Source organism: Galleria mellonella, unplaced genomic scaffold (genome assembly GCF_026898425.1).
Source record: "Galleria mellonella isolate WM207_F2 unplaced genomic scaffold, CSIRO_AGI_GalMel_v1 utg213, whole genome shotgun sequence".
Classification (NCBI taxonomy): domain Eukaryota; kingdom Metazoa; phylum Arthropoda; class Insecta; order Lepidoptera; family Pyralidae; genus Galleria; species Galleria mellonella.
This window is the reverse complement of record NW_026442039.1, coordinates 3,430,971-3,447,720: the sequence shown is the minus strand read 5'-3', so window position 1 is coordinate 3,447,720 and position 16,750 is coordinate 3,430,971. Positions and strand designations below refer to the sequence as shown.

The 16,750-nt window shown below is 33.7% G+C and overlaps 2 protein-coding genes across 2 annotated transcripts in view; one reads left to right on the top strand and one right to left on the bottom strand.

Moving 5' to 3' along the window:
- The first annotated feature begins 1,195 nt into the window (after positions 1-1,195).
- Positions 1,196-4,262, top strand: LOC113511580 (V-type proton ATPase 21 kDa proteolipid subunit c''). The gene is made up of 2 exons (XM_026895221.3): positions 1,196-1,981; positions 3,004-4,262. The coding sequence occupies exon 1, from the start codon at positions 1,333-1,335 to the stop codon at positions 1,948-1,950; it is 618 nt and encodes a 205-aa protein (XP_026751022.1). The 5' UTR covers positions 1,196-1,332; the 3' UTR covers positions 1,951-1,981; positions 3,004-4,262.
- Positions 4,263-5,081: 819 nt separating this feature from the next.
- LOC113511902 (protocadherin-like wing polarity protein stan) overlaps positions 5,082-16,750 on the bottom strand; it is a 218,967-nt gene continuing 207,298 nt past the window's right edge. Inside the window, exons 50-58 of the mRNA XM_052894517.1 lie at positions 16,633-16,749; positions 15,141-15,259; positions 14,165-14,356; positions 13,543-13,644; positions 13,231-13,456; positions 12,244-12,662; positions 11,339-11,398; positions 10,280-10,334; positions 5,082-8,783 (exon numbers count right to left, since the gene is read on the bottom strand). Of these exons, the coding sequence (XP_052750477.1) occupies positions 8,744-8,783; positions 10,280-10,334; positions 11,339-11,398; positions 12,244-12,662; positions 13,231-13,456; positions 13,543-13,644; positions 14,165-14,356; positions 15,141-15,259; positions 16,633-16,749 (1,330 nt within the window). The 3' untranslated portion in view covers positions 5,082-8,743. The remainder of the gene's footprint in view (positions 8,784-10,279; positions 10,335-11,338; positions 11,399-12,243; positions 12,663-13,230; positions 13,457-13,542; positions 13,645-14,164; positions 14,357-15,140; positions 15,260-16,632; position 16,750) is intronic.

Below are 16,750 nucleotides of genomic sequence, written 5' to 3'. Positions count from 1 at the left end.
CAATTTTTTTAATTCATTGAATATTTAAAAATCTTCATCCATCCTCACAATTTTTGAATTTGAAATAGAATAAAAAGACGTTCCGCGGAAGATGAAGCCGAAGCCCCATAATTCCTCGGTGCCGCCGGCTCGCTGATACGTTGGCATCTTGCCAGGCCTCCCCCTATGGGGTTTCACCTATCAAGCGAAGACTGCGCAGAACAAGCCGGCCGGTACACACGGAAATTGAAACTGTCGATAGTTAACTATTCCAAGGACACGCAGGTCTCAACGCGCGGCGAACAAATATCACTGGAGAGGGGCCATAAAGCCCCTGACTGATTTGCCTGTTTTTTCATAAAGGGAACGTGAGATGATATGATTAAGTGAAAGCACAGAAAGTCATTGGACAATAGTAAGATTGGTTCTGAGGTGTTATTTCTATATATCACGTATACTATTCATTGACAAGCAATAGGCGTTCTGGAAGTATTCGCGTCGTGCATCGATTAAAGATAAAACTAAGGCTTTCTTAAGGCTAAATTCGCTGTTATTGAGAATCGTGCAGCGGAATAATTCCCTGTAAGAACATATAGGTAGCTGCGATGACTAACAATTGCACTTTTGCTTTAAATTTTTAACACTATTTCCCTTTTTGTTGTACTTTTTTTACAACGAGCAATCGAATTGTCGATTGTTTGCTTGTATGTGCGTGCGATGTTTGTAATTATAAAGAACTAGTTATATTCCACAGTTTCGTTTCGGTTGTATGAATATAGGTATTATATGTTTGTGTCAACAAACAAATTTTATTTACATTCATTGAGCCATTTAAACTTGAAAGAATAACAAATCTTCATCCATCCTCACAATTTTTGAATTTGAAATATTTAAAAATAATAGAATTTGTAGAATAAAAAGACAGGTTTTTAACACAGAACTGTGTACTAGATAGTCTAAAGAGTTACTTGACACTGGACTTACAGCTAGCTTAATTGTTTAATGTTTTTAAATTAGAGAGATACTTAAATATGTACCAACAGTAATAGACTGAAAAACCTTAATATAATCAATAAATGTTTACGTTTATCTATATATTAAAGAATAAAATTAAATTTGAATGTGTAATATTTTTTTAGTTCTAAATGAAACAGGAAGATAAGTAGATAAGTGTTCATAAATTAAATTACATATCTCATTTGATGGCAACATTGAAAATTGTCTCTGACGTCTTGTGATCACAAGACTTCTCTGCTTTGAGTTTTCTGTCAAGGCAAAAATTGGGCGAAAAAGGCCGTCCCTTTCGGGATTTGGTGTTATAACAAGTCCAATTTGTTCATTAAATATCTCAAGATGAGATACTTTCTAACTTACCTGTTTGTGCTGCTCGTCGGGCTCGCTATTCCGATATTTTCGCTCTACTATGTACTCAATGGAAAGGGTGAGCAGATTAGCTTCGGATGGTTCCTGGAGAATACTTCCCCGTACATGTGGGGTACGTTGGGAATCGCGTTAGCCGTCGCCCTGTCAGTAGTGGGCGCTGCGATGGGCATACACACGACCGGAGTCAGCATAGTTGGTGGTGGTGTCAAAGCTCCAAGAATCAAGACCAAAAATTTAATCTCAGTCATCTTCTGTGAGGCCGTCGCCATTTATGGATTGATCACCGCCATTGTACTGTCTGGTATGCTGGAAAAATATACAGAGCCCTTGGTTGACATCACTATTAGGCAACAGAATTGGATGGCTGGATATGTGATGTTTGGTGCCGGTTTGGCCGTGGGCCTGGTCAACTTATTCTGCGGTATTGCCGTCGGAATCGTGGGGTCCGGAGCGGCTCTTGCTGATGCAGCCAATGCTGCATTGTTCGTCAAGATCCTTATTGTAGAAATTTTCGGATCAGCCATTGGTCTCTTTGGTCTTATTGTTGGTATATACATGACATCAAAGGTCAAAATGGGCAACCAGTAACTTAGGAAGAAGTAGATACTTGAATTTAAGTGTAAGTATATGTATTTTTTACTTATTTGAACTATCAATTTAATATGTGTAAATTCATCATTATGTATCTTCAATAATAATTGTGTGTTACAGAGCTTAATAAGGTTTCAGTGTTTTTGATATGTGTTGTGGTTTGAAATCTATTAAATGATAAATGAAAAAAATTTGGGATAAATACTCTCAATATTGGTAATCAAACCTTGTTCGTCTATTTATAGTGCACTCTGCACTTTCTACAAAAATAGACTAATATATATTTACATATAGTAATAGAATTTGAGGCACTAATTTATTTCTAGATATTTAGTTTCATTTTATTTAAAGTAGGTTATACTGAGTCATAATAAAAAATACTAAAAATATATAATACATTGTATAGTTACAGCCACAAATAGATGGAAATATAATCTTAAATTGTTATCTGATTAGTAAAAACATGAATTACTATTAAATTAGTTTTGTACATGTGATTTGTAGAGTCGTAGTTATGTCATTAGACATCACATACTGACAGTGACTTTGAGTCATGTGACTGAAGAACTTCTTGTATGTATTGTATATAATATAAAAATAAATACACCATCAATATTATTTGGTTATTTTCTAACAAATTTTAAAATCCTCTAATTTGAAATCTGACTTTAATTTGACTATATTTTTTTTTATTTTTTGTGCATGTTTCCTGATAACTTTTCTTTGTTGACCAATTTTAATGATAATTTTTTAATTAAAAGTGTTTATTTTAATGTTTTTCCTATAAATTTTATGTTATAATTGGGATGTTTTTTAGAAAAATGTCCTTGCTAATATTATGAATGTTTATTGTTTGTTACCTCTTGATGCCTCAATGGCTTAGCTAGTTATATTTTATGACTACATTATGTACATATATTTTTCATTAATAAGGATGTAGCTACTATATCATTGGTAATCAGTAGATGATAGATAACAGTGTACAGGTGAGAGTCTTGAAGTTGATTGTATAAATAGTTTTGTTGTAAAGTGAATTTTTTTTATTTTCAGTGTACAATATAGCACTGGTTCGCTCCAGCTTCGACCCGACCTTAATCTATACAGTGCTTGAAAGAAATCTACAAAATATATCCCAGGAGCGAAGCTTGAATCCATATTGTTATAGTGCTGAATTGTGTATGTTTGAATACCAATATACTATTTTCATGTGTGCTGAATATTAAAATTTCTTTTTTATTATTTTGATGAACTTATATTGTATAAAAATCTGATCTTGGCACTAATATAATATAAATTGGAAAAAAATATACCTTTCATATTAACTAGTTGTAATTTGGTGTTAATTAGACTTATTACATTATTGCATTTTGTGCTAAGATGTCAGGTTTTGATTGTTTTGGAGTGTTTTTAACTTGATTCTATAACCATTATTAGACTTGTATAAAACTACATATTACAGTATCCTAATGTTGAATATGACTAAATGCACATGTGTTTCATGTTGTTATTTATAATAATAGAGTTACATTGCAAATAATCATTTCATAAGATATCTTTACATTACAAGCAATGTTGTATTTAGTCATTATAGGAAAAGCTTAAACATTCCATACCACCTTTCATCACTTTTGTGGAAACTTAGATTGGTTTGTTGAGTCACGAGTTACAACTATACAAGTGTACATAAACAATTTGCATAATTACCTTAGTTTATTTTCCGTATGTTACAGTAATCCATGGTTTATTGATATTGTTAATCATAAATTGAAGTTCTTGAAACTATTACATAAATCGTTTTCATTCTTTTTTATAAAAAGAATGAGGTGAATTATATCCATTTTTTTGGTCTGCTAAAATTTTTGCAGTGTGTTGTAATGATGTCAGCAACTTAAGTTTCTCAATTTTCTGTATGTATGGAGAATATACTATATTTTAAAATTGACCTGCTATCATAACTATAAAATTATTATATCTTTAAAATAATATTGTTGCTCCCAACTGTAAATATTAGTTTGCTTACCTGTATACTAATTTATTGTATTTAAAAAAACCGTATCCATAAAATCTTAAGTATAGGTGTTTACGTGAATGCCATATATAGAACATCGTTTGGTTGGAATATCTAAAAATCTATAGATTTTTTTTGTATTAGGCACAAAGTTGTGTTCAAAATGTGGAACAAATCAAAATCGACGAAGTATTAAATCAGTCATAAGTACTGTTAACTGATGGGATTCTAATTTAATATACTTTATTTGTGCAAATGTAGATATTATTATGTATGTTGATGAATAAATAGATAAAAGTTTTGTGTTGTTCTTTCTGTTCATTCGTATAACTTGCCTACAAAAATGAAATGTAAAATATATTGTTTAAAATTAAATTGATACTTTGGAATCGGCGTTTTTTTAAAAATAAAAATTATTTCACTTTTTATTATGTAAATTTACTATAAATTTGTAGAACAATCAGATAATAATAATTATGTAAAGAAATTCGGATCAAAACATTAATCAAACTAGTGTTAACAATGTTATAGGCTTGCTTAGTGTTTGTTTTGAATACTAAAAGTAAATATTGACTTGTTGACGGCAGAGGGTGTTCATAAATATGAACATGGCTACATAATTAAGCAACCTAGAACCTCTATATCGTGAACTCTAGCGATTTCCTAGTCTAACAATTCCCGGTCGTAGCTACGGCTATTTGGTGGGCTGACTTAATTTTAACTTTTACTAAGTTAAAATTTAGATTACTTGGTAATACTAAGATTGCTCCTAGGTGGTGTATGTTTTTTTCGTAAACATGATTATCGAGTTACGGTCTACGCCTCTTCATACTATAATATTCGTTGCCATTTTTGAGGACTATGATGTAATATTATGTCTTCGTAACCAGTAATTTCATTATCATATTTCAACCTTCAAACTACAGAATCGTGCAAACTTCTCGATGGCAGAAACACGAGTGGGACCATAGATTACTGAGTGGGACTGAGGTATCTATTCCAACCAGACTCTTTTGGTACAAAGTCACTCTGGTGCTGTCTATGGTTTCGTTTTCGATTCTGTACGTACCCCTTATTAATGTCTGGATGGCTTTATTAAAATAACACTATAGTTTAGCAATAAAATATTTTATTTCAATATAAAACAGTTCAGATGTTTATGTTTGTACATACATCTATGTTTCAAATATTGGTACTACTCAAAAGACTGAGTATCACAAGCATGGAATGTAAACAAAATATTTATGAATTGCAGTTTCATAACAATCACAGCAATTTCAAACTTAATTTCTAACATGTAAAGCATAAATTAGAGGATATTAAAATGGAATGTGATGGTTCTATGACGGTAGTTACTTGTGAGCTGAGTCATTAGATTTATTTAAGTTTAAAGTTTACTCATAGGGGCTTCAGAATAATAATTATTGTTATAGGGTTTTCTTCGTAGATGTAAATATTTGGTTGTGTAGTTAAATATAACGATAGAATCCTCACAGATCAATATTAGATATAAAACAAAATTTGGATATAGTTCTAAGCAAAATTACCTTTGGTACAAATTCATTATACCAATTTTTAAATTAATTAGTGAAGAGAGAAAATGTGCAGGGTATTTTAGTTATTTATTAGAAAGTAAAATTCCCTCAATATTTTATATGTAACTGGGTTTAGAAATTAAAAATACCAAATAGGTATCAAAAGGTATTATAACCTGATTTGTTACACTGAATAAGTGCATTAATAATTTAGAATAAAAACTAATACATTCGATGTATTTAAAATATAAGTAGGTACTATAAAAAACAACAGAATCGATTTAAGAAATCCAATTGCGGGCGAAGTAGCAGATAACAGCTACGTAGCTCTTTAGATTAGTTTCAATGTTTATCGAAGCAAAATGGTAGCAAGAGTATGTACCTATATCTAGATATGTATATTTGAATTCAGCTCACAAGTGTCCAGTTGGTTATATATTTAGATATGAGAAACCACACTGTATACAAATCTTATGCACACTTAGATAACACGTTAAATAATAATTATGGCAATCAGATCCTATATACCTAATTAAATAAAGCTTTTCCTTACATCCATTGTCTACTTATTTAGACGCTACAAAGTGTAAAAATCTATTTATTTACAAAATAGGTGGACTCTTCGTTAAAATGCTCAAAACACACACAACACTCTCTCAGTATGTACATAAAAATGCAAATATTTTGTCAGTACATAATATCAATCCCATAAGGTGTTGACTATTCAAGTAGTGAATCTATTTAAGCGTCATTCGCAGTGGATAGTATTCCCTATAATAAAAAAAAAAAAGTTGATTCGTTATAAGATTTTGTTTTAATCTGTCAAAGTTATGCCACATAAATTCAATTGTTTGCAAAATAAATTATAACCAACTCAGAATTGATGAAGAATGACGGCACGTATATGATAAGTGAATCAAGGATCACCTCATATTTAATGTGGTTTAAAAATAGAATTAGAAATTAGCATATTAGAAAGATTAACGTAGCGTATTTATCTTGCACAGCTATACACCTACCACTGAGAGTAACGCTTTATTTCGATTCGAATATAAAATATAAATGTCGCTTAAATATATCTAGTTACATCGATTACAGACAATAGCTTTTGGTTTTTCTATAAAAATAATTTGTATCGTAACAGTAGGTATTGTGAAGCACCATTTAACTAAATACTTTATAAAGAACACGCAGGCCAATCAGAAATCGAAATGAGATATACGGGTAGGTATTATTTTTGAAATAAGTATATTTTTTTGAAGTATACTTTTTATGTAATATAACAAATAAACTAATGGCTACTTGATTGAAATTGGTAACCGTTACCTATAGATATGTACAATATTATGAACATCACAGAAAATACTGTAACACCTTCGTCGTTGTCATCTATGAAGATATATCTATAATGATTTTTCAAGCATGAAAATTGTAATAACAAAAATAATTTTATTTCCTTGTCTATTTGTCATCAATTGAACATGTGTCGCATAATAAGTAATTTTCAAGTTCGTGAGTTTATTACAAAATAATCTATTCCACAAAAAAAAAAATCGACTTTAATTGTGGCATAACTAGTTATTTTGAACTACAAAACTGTAAAACTAAAGTACTGAACCGATTGTAATAATATTTTTATGGGGTCCCATAGAAATGTTATAATCCGTAAGCATATCATTTTAGATAAAAAAAAGAATTTTCCAATTTGGTTTACAACTGACAGATGACTGATGAATGATGAACATACATTAATAAAAAAACATACAACTGAATTGAAAACCTCCTTTTTTAAAGGCGGTTGAATATACGATACCAATTATTTATAAGAGGATACATTGCTTGTAACATTTTTAGTTAAATGGCGCGCTCAAACACCTACATTAAAACAGTAGATAAAGTTCCATCGGGCAAACGTGAAACATTACACATGCCGCGTCCTACGCGAACCATACCAACCTACAATACAATACGAGTTACTATGAAATTATCTAAATGAACTCTATTTACTACTTGACTATTTACACGACTGACTTTGGGCGTCGTTGCTTTGCTTTTAACCTTATAATTAATAATAATGTCCACACACAAACAAATATTTGCACTAGTCCCGGTAATGAGTTATCATTGATAAATCAATTATTACCGACTTGTATTTATTTATTTTAATACTTCAGAACGTTTATGTTAATATTGCTCGCTAGAAATAAAGGCGTAATTAAAGGAGAGACCGGATGGACCATGCCCACACATGAATTATCTGGCGCCCATATCAGGATCAAAAGAGGAGCTTTCAAATATGAGCAAAGACATGTCTAAGGTGCTTATGTGCCTTTTTTAAGTAGCCAGACTTCTCCTTAATACACCAATCGTTATATACGTGGCAATCGAATCTATCGATAGATATCTTTTCCTTAGCGCATGCATGAAAAAGAACAGGACGCCGAACGTTGCTGTCTCGTTCTATCTCATACATGACGTAGCGATGACATGATGTCAGGTCAGATTCCTTTGCCTTGTACTAGAGCTGCCCATGAAGTTAAGATAGCCTAGAGCAATATTTTAACTACACTTTCAAACGGTCAACAATGTTGCAGTTTTTATTTACGAATAAAAAATATTCATAGCTAGTTCACAAGATTTACTAGATATATCAAATGATAATCATTGCATGATAAAGTCTTTTTAAACTTTTGCTTTACACATTGTCTTTCTTTAACTTCTTATTTCACATAAAATGTTTCCTTTCAAAAAGTATTTAGCTAGGTACTATGTTGTGAAATAACTTTTAAAGCATAAAGCTATTGTGAAATCTCAATCTTACTTTTCTCTAACAGTACACTTATTGGGTCAAACAATTTAGATACTATACATTTATAACCTCATTCATAAAAACTAAAACCTTCTACAAACTTATTTTAACTATTACTGTGTTTTGTCACTTTCTGTCAAATTGGGAATTTAGCCTAATAGAAAGAGAAGAAAAAAAAAACAGTTCGATAGGTTTATTAAAGGTTTGATGTTTTTATGAATAAGAGGGTAAACATCAGTAATCTCCACTATTGAAATATCTACTTAAAGCATAGACAAAAAATAAATAGCTGTTACGTATTTTCTACTCTATGGCAGTGGGTACTGATTGTTAACAGTCTTTGCAGAAAATTAATGCTAATTACATAGATTAAATATAATTATAATGAATTAATATACTAATTGAGAATCATTGGAAATCTTGTACTATATTGGAGTATTACACTCTTGTCTCGGCGTCATCTTCAGTAGTAGATTTCCTGAAAGAAAATTTTAAAATATATTAATTAAATACAATAAAATAATTCTAAAGAATTTTTATTTAAATATTGTTTTAGTTAACAAATGTTACATGCATCATTTAATTGTTATATTTGTATTGCTAAGGTCATATAATTTGTAAACTTGTAACTATATAACTTACCTAACTTTACAAACTTTTTTCGAAACATTTCTATATTATATTGTGTGATAACTTGTGTGTGTGTGTGTGTGTGTGTGTGATTAATTGTGTGATGTGATGATAGTGATAAGTAATAATAGGATCAATCTAAAATTTGAAAAAAAAAGTCCTATAATTCACAAAATGTAATTGGACAAGGTTTTGGCAATGTTATTCTGTAACATTTAGTATATTCACTTCACTTAAATTTTTACATCATTTATATGGTGCTGTCATTTATTTAATCTGGCAACATATTTTCAAACTCAATTTCATTAGCTGATACGTTAGTGAAATTCAATTTTTCTTTACAGAATAGCATTACAATTGCCCATATTTTGGGTTTTGAAACTTATTTAATATAGAAAGAACATGCAGAATGTATTAAAACGTATCGGTTACCTCCTCCCTAAGGTGAGTGATGATATAGAGCGCGGCAACACCACCAGTTAGCAAAGCAAAAGATGATTTACAATGAGTGTTTCTCATACAACCGCCACCATCTATAGACAATGTAATGTTAAGGACAAGAACATTGAAACCAAACGGATATTGCAGTATTAAGCACATATTATTTTAATTTTGGTTAAAAATAAAATTAATAAAGCAAGATTGTTTAGCCCTCGTCCTCTATGTGTCTGCTCTATTATACCTTACAACCCGATTAATCTCGACGGTAGCGTTATTGTGTCACAACGTAATCAAACATCACCTTCGCTTTAGTGATATGGGGATTTTCTCGCCGTTTATGTTTCCTTAAAGTCAGTCTTTGTCAGTAGACTGTTAATGACTATTTGCTATGTTTTTTTTTAATATTAAAAATATTACGTCAAAATACATTTTATGCGTAAGTACATAGAACACTGATAAAAAAAAAAACGAGTCTGCTAATTTGACAATTAGTTGACCCATTTTTGAGGTTCGATGCTCTCTCTATCTATATAATCTAACGCTGTAATATTGTATTGTCGTCACCATAGAACCTTGCGTAAGCTTTATAAAAAGAAATGTTTAACAATGTTAAAGAAATAACGACCCAAAGAGTTGTATTGCAAATCCATTTGGTTATAAATTTCGTGGTGAAATATGATTAGAGTTGCCATCCACCTATGTGTGCCCGTTTATGATCTATATTATCTATTATCGTGGGAGAGAAATGTGGTAAATATTAAAATATTTAATAATTTTAAATAAGCTGGCATGTTGGAGTGACATTTTTCACTGTGACATATTGACATTTATTTTGTTTAACATGCAATCATGCACTGATTTAGAAATTCGAATTGATGAGTAATAATATGAAACAGAACTTACTCGCTGGTTTCTCCCATACTTGCTAGTGGCGCCCCCATTTGTTGCGGTGGATCACCTAAAGAATAAAAATAATAATATTACTTTAGTAAAAAAAAATCCGGCTCTAAGGATCATATTGTTGTAAATGTACACTGTATTTATTAGGACTTTTTATTTACTTAAGGGACTTTTTAAAATGACTGTAATTTGGTTAAATTTTATTAATGTTGATATATTATTCATTTATATTCTATTATTTAATAAGATCCAAATAAAACGTTGTCTAAACGATGATTCACATGAAGATGATAATAATTCACACTATAATGATTATTTCATCATCATCATTTCAGCCACTTTTAACTGTCCATAAGCTGGAGTATAAACGGAGTTTTTAGTTGCCATACTTGGCGACCACATTTAGGAATTTAGAGATGTTTTAAGATAGACGCTGCTGCCTATCTCTCTACCATTAAGTTCCTTTAGTGGCTTCTTATGACACTCATGGGACAGAAAGAAAATCCTATTCTATGCCTAAACCTATACTTCTAAACTTATCTATAAAATTTAAATTGATATCACAGCAAATTATATAAATTATTTTCAAGGACCTTTATAAACTATTTTTCCAATAGATTTAACTCAAAATTATAGTAATTTTAGTTCATGATAGATTATAACAATAATTTTGCAAAATTATCAATTTAAAATATTACGTTATGAAAGTAGGTTTGGCACATCAGAATCGGCCCTATAATCTGTAGAATATATATCTGCCCATCCATTGGGCTTTCCACCAAGGAACGGTCGTGAACTACCTACATCCACTGGCATCCTGCTATATATTTAAAGTCATCGTTGCATGCGGTGAAGAGACTTTACTGCATTTTCTGTATAGAATAGTCATTCGAGAACCTTCCTTACACATCGAGACAGACAGTTCTTCGAGCTATGTACAATTGCTATTCCATACTTTAACACAAACTTATATATGACAGCAAATAAAAGAGACAAAAGCGGACACAATGGAATCGGTGTGATGGCACAAATGCAAATAAATATGTATGTGTTGGACATTACCTGAATGTGGGCGGTGAGGAGCGGACGCAGCCCCGCGCGAGCTCGCGTGGTCTTCCTCCGCTACACAAACGGACCGGTCAGATGCTATAATACCTTTTTCATTCTTTTATTTTACTTTCGACATTGTAATTTTGATGGGTTTTTATTTTTTATTTTTAGGATAATACGTGTATTTAAGAATAGCTATATTCCGTGACTTTGCCCGCGTGAATTCTAAGAATTTATGAATCGTAAGTGTTAAGTTGGGACATAACCATACGTCCATCCATTGATATAACTTTACAAACATTCACATTTACAATATTATTAGGATTATATTCCAGAGAGAGGAGGGTGGAGGAGAGGGGGGGTTTTAAAAAGGGTTGTATGTATTCTTAGACTAGAGTCAAAATCTGAAGAAAAATAGACAAGTGCCATATGTATATTCATAGACGTTCAAATATTATATGTATAGACGTGTCTAAGAATAGTGATCATTGTTACCCAGTTTACGTATTTAATTTACGGCGCATATTAAATGTTATTTCCTTACGTTTTTAAGACGCTATCAAAAGTAAAATAAAAAAGAATGCTAAGAGTGTAACTACTTTTCCAGCTAAATCACACAAGATTCACACAATCGAAAGCGATATCAATAAAATACAAAATATCGGTAGAAGAAAATCGACAAAAAGATTTAAAGAAGCATAAGGGCCAAGGATGTGATTAATGTGTGTTTGCTTTTAGCTAAAGCTCATAAAAAGAATAATAAAAGCAAACAACTCTAGTATCAAATAATTAAAATTTAACATAACAGAAGTAAAAATTAAACAAAATAGAGTTATTTTAAAGGTAATAGTCATAATGTTACACAAGAAACCCACAATAAACTTTACACACTCTAGAAATACATTATTAATACGTACCGGTATAGGGAAACAGGTATTTATCGTGTGGGAGATGTTTATCTGAGCCCTCGGACATCCTCTCACTGTATTCAGCTCCGTAGTGACTCTCCATTTTCCTCTGATAGTCATTTTTCAACATGGTAGCGATGCCGGAATCCCGGAAATCTCGAGGGGTATAGTTGTCGTGCTCTCTCGTCGTAACCCCTGAATCCCGGAAATCCCGGGAGCCGTATACATTTGTGTCGGGGTTCAGATACTTCGTTGGGCTATATCCGTAGTCAGATGTTCTAGATGACAGATACGTTTTGGAACCATAAGGGTTACCGGGTAATCTGTACATGGTGGGTGAGAGTGGGTAGTTGGGATCGTACGGGATTTGTTTCTCAGTTTCCGTTGGTAATACACCATACATCAGCTCCTCGTCCATAACGCCATACCTACGACGAAATATTGTCGAATAAGTGAAATTTCAGCTAGACTATATGATACATTGATGATTTCATTGCTAATACTCTAACTATTTCTATTAATATTTTTAGTAATTATCAAGGAATTTGCTTACGTAGTGTTTTGAATCGACCACGAAATCAAAGTTGTGTATAAAAACTAGTAGTTTTAAAAATTGTATTAATTTGAAAAAAAAAAAAAAAAAAACATTTAGGGTTTACAATTGAAAGAGAGGATAAAAAATATACCACTCGTATCATGGCAGTCTGAATGCACTTTCTTAGATAATAGGGCCGTAGCTAGACCCAAATTTAAGGTAGGTTAAAAGAACTTTTTGGTAGGGCAGAAGCTATGATTAAGTGACTTTGAAAAAGCGAAATTATGTAATTTTCTTGGGGGTTTTAATATAAGGTATAGCATGAAGTATTTTAAGGTAGGACATTGCCCTTCACGCCCCCCCCCCCCCCTTTCCAGCTACAGCCATGTCATACAGCTATGATACGAGTTCAAATTACCGAATCCAGATTACACTTTCCGATCTAATATTTAATACCATACCTGTTATCTAAAGGTAGCCTGGACGCGTCAACACTAGCCACGTAAGTGTCATGTACGTTCTCCAATATGGACGGCTTCAGACGGTGCCGGCTTAGTTGGTATACGTCCGATGTGAGATCAGGATTCGGCAGCGGATTGGGAGATGGCGAAGCTAGACCGGGGTTCAAGCCCTCGTTGTCTGAACCCGTCTCTTGGGACCACCGGCCCATATCTGGGCGTCCTGGTTCTGTACACGTAATGAAACAATAATTGGGGGTTTTATTTGAAAAGTATTATAGATTTTAATGTTTAGAAGGTTTAATATTAATTTACCTTCTCTTATGTGCGATGGCCACCTTGGAGCTATGGCTAAGGGTGCACCTTCAGCGATGTTTGGCAGGTAGCTACCGCCTGCACTACTAGTACCGCGTTCCCCTGTAAAGCATTACAATATTGTTCCACATAGAATATTATTTAGATATTATAATTGTACGTAATTCATGAGTATAGAGTTACATTTTATCTTATATTAATGTTTTTTTTTTCAAATTATTTAGCAGGCTATAGAGAGTACTATGCTCTGGGTTTCTTTGCGTAATAGAATTTGAAACGAGAATATCCGAAAAAGAACGAAAGTAATCGACATAGACCGAAGGATAAACAAGCTAGTGGCAATGAGCTGGTCGCATAGCTCGAAGAACTGACAACCGATGAGGAAGAAAGGTATTTGAGTAGCAATCCTATACGGGCAAACGCAGTGTAGGACGACCCCCTATTAGATGAAGTGACTTCAAATTCATTGCAAGGAGTCAGTAGATGCAGGTATTATTATGGACCGTTTATTATGGTGGTCTATGAGGAAGACCTATATAAAACAGTAGACAGATAATGGCTGACATGATGATGATGATGATTCATGATTTCGCTACAGGTTAGTGGGTATGAGTGTACTGACTGTTGGCAGAGGGCGGGTGGCTGGAGCGGCGTGTGCTGGTCTCGTCGTCGTCGGAGGAGTGGCTGGAGGCTAGCTCCAGACTGCGTGCACTTTCACTGTCGCTATCGGTAGCTTCGGTCGCTTCCTCCCCGGTCTCGCCAGTCTCCCCAGCTTCCCCTTCGGCGGCTGCTCTGCGGCGGCGGCGGCCTTCGTCTAAAAAAATAGGGGAAAAAAAACAAAAATAGCATCTGAATACCTTGTGGCGTGATGAATTTATCATGATGGGCTAACTGGTCTGTTTTCATTCTCATCTATCACCCTTCACTGGTGCTATGCCAGCGTATCCTGTTAGCGCAGGCGGGGTTACCATACCATTTTCATCCATAAAAAAAAATACCTTGTGGCGTGTGGTCGTTTGGTTTAGACATAGAACGAGATACCCTTCTTTTCCCTTGGGTGTCGTAAGAGGCGACAAAGGGAACTTAATAGTCGAGGGATGGGCAGCAGCGTCCCTATTAAAATATCATTAAAGCCTACCTACGGAAGTCAAATTGCCTGTCAAGCGCGGCAACTACTGACAAAACCCCCCTGGGGGGAGAGCAGCATTGGACCTCCAATGAAGTATTTTTTTAATGATAATATATAACGGTATTTTGTATATGCAACTTAGAATGGCAAACAAGCTGACAGCCCACCTGATGGAAAGTGGTAACCGTCGCCTATAGACATAAGCAATACCATGCACATAACAGATTATACTGTTTCGCCCATGCGTTGCCATTCCTGAGGACTCAGGTATTGTTCCTCTGTACCCTGTAAATTCACTGCCATATCTCACCCTTCAAACCGAAACCCAGCCATGCAAACACAACCGCTTCATGGTAGAAACACGAACAGAGGTGTTCAAGCAAACGACTTCTGTACAAAGTCCCCCTCTGGTGTAACAATAACAAATGTAAAAGTAACATAATTCTCTTCAATGTATGTATAAACTCACCATCTTTCCTACTGTGCAATGAGGAGTCGAACCCTCTAAGGTAGGCGGGCATGTCGCTCGCGCTCGTGTTGTAGTTAGAAGTCGAAGTGCTCGTGTGACGTAACTGTCCATCACTGCGGCTGAAATACAAACAAAAACAAATTTAACCTTTTAGATAAATAGATAGATAAATAATTTATTTACATTACTTACAGCACACAGATTACAATACAAACATACACATAATACACAGTAAAAAAGATAAAAGAATGAAAAACAAAAAAAGCAACAAAAACTAAAAAGCAAACAAAAAATCAACAATTTCCTTTTTTTTCATACGTGTGCCACAGTAATACTAAATGGTCACGACTTAGTTTATTGCTTTGCCCTCAAAAGAGAAAAACACTGATATTCTGTGTGTGTTTTTTGCACTCTAGAGAATAACTAATTAACTTATAATTAATTTATTATAAACATAATAAAATATCATAAACACTATAAGATAAACAGAGACGATTTAGCCTACCCAAGTGTTAAGGGCGCTGAGTCAGTAAAGCGTATCGCCGTAGCCGCGACAGTGGCTTTAATGTTAGCATTTTAACGTCACAAATACGGCGACAACGGCGTGCAAAGGGTTAATAGAGGTAAAACTCATATAAATAAAATTAGAAGTTATACAGATTTTAAACTCAAAACCAAGTTCAATATCGCTTTTATATTCAGTTTTGAATTCTAAAAGGGTAAATCCTTTAATTGACATTATAGGTACATACCTGTACGAGAAGGGGGGGGGGGGGAGGATTGTTTTTTTTATTGGGTGAAAATGGCATGGTAACCCCGCCGGCGCTAACGCAATACGCTGACGGTGCACCAGTGAAGGGTGATAGATGAGAATGAAAACAGGCCAGTTAGCCCACCATGATGAATTCATCAGGAATTAACCATGATAGCTTCCAGGGGGAACCGCGAGGAGGTTGACCTGGTTGGGTATATTGCTAGCAATGGCATTCTCAGTCTCCATTACTAACAATCCTTTTCCCCCAAAGGGGGAGGACTGTTAGTAATGGGGTCTAACTGGCCCTTTAGCAATATACTCTATTAGGTCGACCTTTCCGCAATTTTCTTTGGAATCTATCGTGGTTAATACTTGTTCAATTCATCACGATAGACAAACTGAGGGCATACTATGAAACGTTATTCGAAATTTCGGAGCTAAACGCAAGACAAATTTGATGATAAAAATATATAATACATGTCTTTTAGAAATATTAAAAATGTTTAAATATCGTTCCTTTGGACTTTTATGATAGGATGTATGACGAACGAAATGTTAATCTCCATTTATTGGTCCGATTTTGGTATAAACAAAAACACGAAATTAAGTCCGAAAATTCGGAATTTCACTTCACGGTAGACCCGCTGTTCTGCTTTTATCCTCACTTATCATTATTCACTGGTGCCCCGCTAACGCAGCGGGGTCGCTATTTCATTATGACCCATTAAAAAAACATACCTGTAAGGACTAGAACTTGTCTTCGTTGTGGACCTGGATGTAGTGGACGATGCTGATATACCAATATTTCGCATCTGCCGACCAGGCTCTGTACTGCTGTGGTACGCCAGTGCCGACC